General features: G+C 33.2%; 1 protein-coding gene across 1 annotated transcript; it reads left to right on the forward strand.

The window, feature by feature from the left end:
• The first annotated feature begins 796 nt into the window (after positions 1-796).
• Positions 797-3013, forward strand: LOC109185237. Its single transcript, XM_019335218.1, has 2 exons — positions 797-1496; positions 1587-3013. Exons 1-2 carry the CDS (start codon positions 797-799, stop codon positions 3011-3013), a joined length of 2127 nt encoding a protein of 708 aa, XP_019190763.1.
• Positions 3014-8033: the final 5020 nt, after the last annotated feature.

Genomic DNA, 8033 nt, shown 5'->3' on the forward strand with positions numbered 1-8033 from the left:
ATTAGAAATTCATTGCTTTAATATATCAATATTGAATATATTATTTTGTCTTTATATATTAAGAGTTGTTATTTGTTTGTTTGTTTAGGACGAAAATGCAATCGAAATTTATGATGACAATAGAACTAAAGATGATGATCAAGTGAACCTAAATCTCGAGGTTGCATGCGAATTGTCTACAGAAACGGTAAACAAAATTCATACGCATACTTATTATTATTGTAAGCATGTAATTATTAATATTATTATTATTATTATTATTATTATTATTATTATTAATTAGTACGTATACTTAATTTCTGTTTTTGTTTTTGTTTGTTTGTTTTTTTTAATTTGTTGGTATACATGCATGTAATTATTATTATGATTATTAATTAGTACGTATACTTATGATTATAATTAATTAATTAGGTATTTTTATTATTGATACAAATAATTTTTTTATTAGGCATTCATGTCTCGCGAAGATTTAATTGAATGGGTTCAAAGTAGAGGTCGGGATCTCGGTTATGTTATTGTGATTAAAAGGTCCCGGAATAAAAGTCCTACAGTTATATTTCAGTGTGACCGTGGTGGTACTTACGTGCCAAAAAAAATCTCATCTAAAAACACGGGTACAAGAAAAATTGATTGTCCATTCCAATTGGAGGGGAAATACATACGTGTTGATGGTTGCTGGAGGGTTAGGGTAATATGCGGAGTCCATAATCATGAGCCTGCATTGCACCTTGAAGGTCACCCTTATGCAAGGCGATTATCAGGAAATGAAGTCGAATTGGTGGAAAATTTGTCAGCGATGCATGTGAAACCACGAGATATTTTAACGTCGGTGAAGATGCAAAATCCGGATAATGTTTCCATCACAAAAACCATATACAATGCACGCCAAAAATTCCGGATGATGGATAATGCAGGTAAAACTCAAATGCAAGTTGTTATGTCTTTTTTACATAACAATGGTTATGTGCATGAGAGTCGAACTAATAATGCAACAGATGAGTTAGAAGATTTATTCTTCGTTCATCCTAAATCTATGGAGAAGTGGCGTGCATTTCCACATGTCCTGTTGATAGATGCAACCTATAAGACAAATAGGTACTCGATGCCTCTCGTCGAAATGGTTGGTGTAACTTCGACCAACATGACATTTTGCATAGCGTTCGCCTTCATGCACAAAGAGAATGAGTCCAATTATACTTGGGCATTAAATTGTCTCAAAGCCACAATTGAGGGATGCATTACCCCGCGTGTTATCGTCACGGATCGAGAGTTGGCATTGATGAAAGCATGTAAAAATGTGTATCCGGATGCTAAAGGATTACTTTGTAGATGGCACATCTATAGAAGTATTTTGAGAAAGTGCAGGGCATCGATCCCCTCAAACCATCATTGGGATTTATTCTACAAATCATGGAACGCATTAGTTGAGTCTCAGACTCATGAATCATATATGTTCCATTTAGCTCAAATACAAGCAGTTTTGGTTGACTTTCCAGGTATTATTCGATGTATATTTTAATATTTTTTTTAACAAGGCATATTTGTTCAACTACTGTAATTATTTCTTCAATTATTCACATTTTCAGGTGTTTTTGGTTATATTGATGATAATTGGTTGCAACCGTATAAAGAAATGTTTGTATCTGTTTGGACTGATCGATATCTCAATTTTGGAAATCACACCACGAACAGAGTTGAGAGTCAGCATGCCAAGTTAAAAAAATACTTGGAGTCATCGCAGTCAGATTTGGAGACATCATTGGTTTATATCGACAGAGTCATTCAGTCACAGGACACATCCATCAAAGCAAGTCTTGAACAAAGCAAAATTTTGATTCGACATCGGTTCAACACGTCACATTTTCAAGAATTGCGAGGATTTGTGTCTATTCATGCACTGAATCTCATTTTTAATGAGTTTGAGAGGTCACGGGCTGGCAGGATTACTTTTGAAAATTGTGGATGTCGATTGCGAACAAGTTGCGGGCTTCCATGTGCACACGAGCAGGTAACATATTTTAACTGTGGTAAGCCTATCCCACTTGATTCGATTGATATCTTTTGGAGGAAGCTCGACTTATCATCTTCCATCTCTCTAACCAATGAAGATTTTGGTGTTGAGCATGAGCTTCATATGTTTAAGGATCAGTTCAAGAAACAATCAAGAACCGGTAAATTCAACATATTGAGAAAGTTGAGGGAGTTGATCGCGCCATCTACAACTTCGATCCGTGAGCCACCCGTGCAAATAAATGTTCGTGGGCGTCCCACTTCAAAAAACAAATCTCTCATAAGAACTCTATCTCTCAGAAAAACTAAAGCCGAGCCAAATAATATTCAATTTCAAGAACAAGCTCGGAATAGTTGTTCAGCTGCACCAACTTCAGGTGATAGACACTTTTACCATCCATATATGCTTCAACTTCCGGTTATATTCCATCCTTTTATCATGCAAGTGCAAGATGTGAAATCTGACGGAAACTGTGGATTTCGAGCCGTAGCTCTCTGTCTCGGTTTTAAGGAGGACGAATGGTTCAAAATTCGATCCAATTTAATCGAAGAACTAGAGTCTCACACAATGGAATATACCGATATGTTTGGAACTCAAGGATGGTATAATGCCTATAACATGTTGAATTTTTTTGCACAAGATCGGTGTGCACCAGTTGAGCACTGGATGACTATACCGGAGATGGGTGTACTAATTGCTTCCCGATACAATGTGATACTACATGTTTTGAGTATGGCCGGCAGTACAACATATTTACCACTTCGATCTAGCCCACCACCTTGGTACGAGCATGTAGCAATAACCCTTGGTTATGTTAATAATAACCATTATGTCAAGGTAACATTGACAGGAGGGTACCCAATGCCTACAATTGCTCCACAATGGGCTTATTTTAGATATGATTGTGCAAATGCATGGATGACTCCATATATGAATAGGATTGAAAGTTACAATGAGCATGTACGCTCTAATTGTACTCGGGAAAATGTTATATTAGATTGAAATTGAATGAATTTATTTTTTATTTTATTTTTATTGTGAAGTTAATATATTTTTACAATTTTTAGCGATTCAAATTTTATTTATTATATCTCTATAAAAAAAGATAAAATAATGAATACAACAAATTTAAGTTATAAAAAATATTAAAATAACAAAATTAATCATTATTTTGAATTTAAAAATTAAACCATAAACAAAAACAAGTATTGAAAATAGAAAGTTAAAAAAATTATATTGAACAAAAAAAACAAGTATTGAAAATAAAATTTAAAAACATATGTATTGAAAATAAAAATTTTAAAAATAATTACACAAATAATTAAAAAAAAAAAAAAAGGCGATCATTTTTTTTTAATGTTTATTGTTAAAAAATAATAAATAATAAATGTTACCACCTACTTTGACTACATTTATTTGCACCACCTACTTTGGTATTTGCACCATCTATTTGACCTATTAAATAGGTGGGTGCAAATAGTAAATAGGGTGGTGCAAATAGAACTTCCCAGAAAGAAAGGCTAACAAAAACTGGGGAAACCAAAAGGGAAAAGATAAACTTGTTAAATAGAACAAGAGAAAGAACTTGTTCTAAAAACAAGAGAGAGAAAGAACTTTAAAACTGAAGCTTAAGTTTCTCTGCATGTTGCTACATGTTCATGCTGCTACACTTTTTCCGGTGGTTGAAAATAGAGACGAATGTTTTTTCTGATACCCAAAATGGTCGGAACAAGCGCTTCCGTCTGTATTCAGGTCATTTCTAACCACTTTTCCGTTGATTTCTAGCAGTGTAGTTCATTGTAACATAAGATAAACCCAAAAAACAATAATAAAATATGAACCATTGCAACATGATCATTTAATACACAACGACGAATAATTAAATACTACTAAGTAATAAAAAAACCTGGAATAGACGAACTCTCATCAATAACATTTGAAGAACTTGCATGGACTAGAGTTGGTGAGCTCCCATCAATTGCATCCCCATAAGGGACATCAACTGAAAGGTAATGTACATTATGCATGAAAATAATGTATATTAAGCATTAAAATAATGTACTTTATGTATGAGAATAGTATACATTATATATGAACACATATTCCCGGTAATGACACTTAAACATATGAATAATATACGTATATTATGCATGTAAATAATGTAATTTATGTGCAAAAATAATGTACATTATGAACACATATAATGTATACTATGCAATCGACTAAACAAACCCTAATCACAAACATATATACTACAATGTGCGAATCACAAACCTAGAATTGCATGACTATGATCAACACCAATTGAATAAATCGAATCAACATCAACCAAAACATTCAAATCACCTACAATACATAAAAAATACACACAATAAATCAAAATACAAGTAAAAAACAAAACATAAATTGCATAAAAACAATGTATACACCTGGAATATCATCCTCCAAATCAATCGCATTCATTCTGTTGTTCGTATCACCAATAATATCCATGATCCAAGATTAATATTCAATGACAGAACCGAAGAGACAAATCACGTCAAAGAAGCAAATCGTAAAGAGAACAAACGAAATCCCAGAAAAAAACAAAGAAAATCACATAGAAAAATCCAGAAGAAAGAGAAACTACTGGAGAAGGAAGGCAAAAATGGCAAACGAATTCTTTAACGCCATTAACAAAACAAAAGCGATTTTTTTAATATAGCAAAACGACGTCGTTTTGAGGCTTGGTCCACACAATAATTTGATGTCAAATGAATCTGTGGCTCAATTGTTTTCTCCAAATTTAGGTAGTCTGATCCACCAGTTAGATCCTAGTCTTCATGTGCGTACTTCTATTATTTTTGAACACCGCCTCCAGTCATTACTTTTAAGTCAGAAAACTAACTAACTACACTAAGTCTCGGGGGCATTTGTAGCTCAATTTTTTTTTTTTTTGAGTAAATGTAAATTTTTATTCAACTAAAACAAGCATGTACAAGCATCACTAAGGCCAGTCGTTATATCGTGGACCGCAGTGCATGTGCACTGTGGTAAAAAACAGCGTCATTTCTTTAAGTAAAGAAACGGCACTCCGTTACAATTAACGGAGTGTGTATTTTTTGTGTATTATTTACCAACTGAAACTACAGTGTATCTAAACTAACACTGCCTCACGTATTATATTCATATTATCAAGTGGAACTACAATTGAAATGAAATGAAACTGTAGTTGTATTGAAATGAAACTGCAGTATATACAAAGTGAAACTGAATAATAATTTCACATATTTGAGTGTATATTACCCAGCGAAACTGTAGTTATATCAAAATGATACTGTAGTTGTGTTGAAATGAAACTATAATGTATATAAAATGAAACTGAATAACATTTCACATATTTGAGTGTATATTGTGTAATGAAGCTGTAGTTATATCGAAATGATCATTTAGTTGTGTTTTAATGAAACTATAGTGTATATATAAAATAAAATTAAATAACATTTTCACATATTTGAGTGTATATTGTATAATGAAGCTGTAGTTATATCGAAATGATCATGTAGTTGTGTTTTAATGAAACTATAGTGTATATATAAAATAAAATTAAATAACATTTTCACATATTTGAGTGTATAAATATCGAATGAAACTATAGTTATATCAAAATGAAACTGTAGTTGTATTGAATTAAAACTATACAAAAAGAAACTAAATAACAGAGTTATTACTTTTTGCAAAACGGGTACTGTTTCTTTCATTAAACAAAACGACCTTGTTTTGAAGCTCGGTGCATAATCGATTATGCACCACGATGAAAAATCGATTATGCACCACGGTGCACAATATAATTTGCCCACTAAGACATACCCTAGGATAAATACAAAAGAGTGATGTAACCTCAATTGATGTTACAGCCCGAAGGTGCTAAATGGGTTATTTGGTTATAGACAGATCCGCCAAAATTTTGGCGGATTCGCCGACTTTGACGTTTTGACCGTGGTCAAAACGCCAAAGCCAATGTTTGGTTAACCGCGGTTTGGAGCAACGAATTGCTCCAAATCGTTGATTTTAGAAACGCTGCATATAGCGGCGTTTCTCTTTGGCGTTTTGGGCTTTTGCCCAAAACGCCCTTATAACTATTACTATAATGTTTTTAAAAAAAATTATTTGTTGTTTTTAAAATGAGAAGCCTCAGGCTTCATTAATAATGAAGCCTGAGGCTTCTAATTCCCTGCCCATCTGATGTGGGAATCGGATGGGCTGGGATGCAAAATGGGTGAGGGAGCTCAACGCCCTTTTTCTATTATTATTTGTTTTCGATGTGGGATCAGATTTGATCCCACATTACATTTTTTTAAAAATAATTACTACTACTACTACCCCCCCCCCACCACCACCACCACCACCACCACCACCACCACCACCACCACCACCACCACCACCACCACCACCACCACCACCACCACCACTACTACTACTACTACTACTTATACTACTTATTATCTTTTGGTCATTTTACATGTTAACCGCTAACTTTACCAAATATCTTTTTGCAAATCGTTGGTACCATCCGCTGGTCAAACCCACAAGCCTAATGTAACGCACACCAGTCGTTATGCTATGCACCCGTGTCCAGCATGCATGCTGGACACGGGTAACAGTGCCGTTAGGCACTGTTATCTTTTTTTTTTTTTTTTTTTTTTTTTTTTTTTTTTTTTTTTTAATTTCAGACCGCTTCGTTATAGGAGTATATGTTCATAATTTTATTACTATATGTTAATAATTGTACATTCATAACTCTATAACTGTACATTCATAACTCCATAACTGTACATTCATAATTCCATAATTGTACATTCATAATTTTCGAAACTCTATGTTCACAATTTTAGAGCTCTATGTTCATAATTTTATCACTATATGTTCATAATTGTAAATTCATAATGTCAGAGCTATTTGTTCATAATTCGATCAATAAATGTACATTCATAATTCCATAACTGTAGATTCATAATCTCATAACTGTAGATTCATAACTCCATAACTGTAGATTCATAACTTCATAACTGTACATTCATAACTCCATAACTGTACATTCATAATCTTCGAAGCTCTATATTCACAATTTTAAAGCTCCATGGTTATAATTTTATCACTATATGTTCATAATTGTAAGTTCATAATGTTAGAGCTCTGTGTTCATAATTTCATAATTGCATAACTGTACATTCATAACGGCATAACTGTACATTCATAATCCAAAAAAAAAAAAAAAATAACGCCGTTAGCGGTAGAACACGCGTAATTTTTTTTTTTTTTAATTTTAAAACTAAATGACGCGTTTTTTTAAAAAAAAACGACGTCGTTTTGGACCCGTGTCCACAATGAATTGTGGACACGGGTCCAGGGCATAATTTGCCAACGCACACCCAACGAACTTAGTTAAAAGCTACCATAGAGCATGTCATCTAATTTCCACAAACACTGGTTGAGTCCAGACTTAATGGAACCCAAAAAACCAAAAGCCACAACTCCCAAAATAAAATTTCCTGAGCCCAATCGCAATGGTTTAATAAGAGTAGTTATGCTGTGCATCTGTATGTACCATAGTGCATACGGATGCAAAAATGACGTCGTTTTATTAAAAACGCGTGTCTCTGCTTTAAAAAAAATTCAGGTTCGATTCCCAACAACAGCATTATGTTGTTCATTCATTCTGGAATTTAGTTCATAGATTATGGAATTTTAGTTCATTGATTCTGGAATTATAGTTCATTGATTCTGGAATTATAGTTCATCGGTTCTGAAATTGTAGTTCATCGATTCTGGAATTTTAGTTCATTCATTCTGGAATTTTTAGTTCATAGATTAGATTCTGGAATTTTAGTTCATCGATTATGGAATTATAGTTCATCGATTATGGAATTATAGTTCATCGATTCTGGAATTTTAGTTCATATGTTGTTGCTAGGAATCGAACCTGAATTTTTTTTAAGGGAGACGCACATTTTTAATAAAACGACGTAGTTTTTACATCCGT

This window comes from Ipomoea nil, unplaced genomic scaffold (genome assembly GCF_001879475.1).
Source record: "Ipomoea nil cultivar Tokyo-kokei standard unplaced genomic scaffold, Asagao_1.1 scaffold1317, whole genome shotgun sequence".
Lineage (NCBI taxonomy): Eukaryota > Viridiplantae > Streptophyta > Magnoliopsida > Solanales > Convolvulaceae > Ipomoea > Ipomoea nil.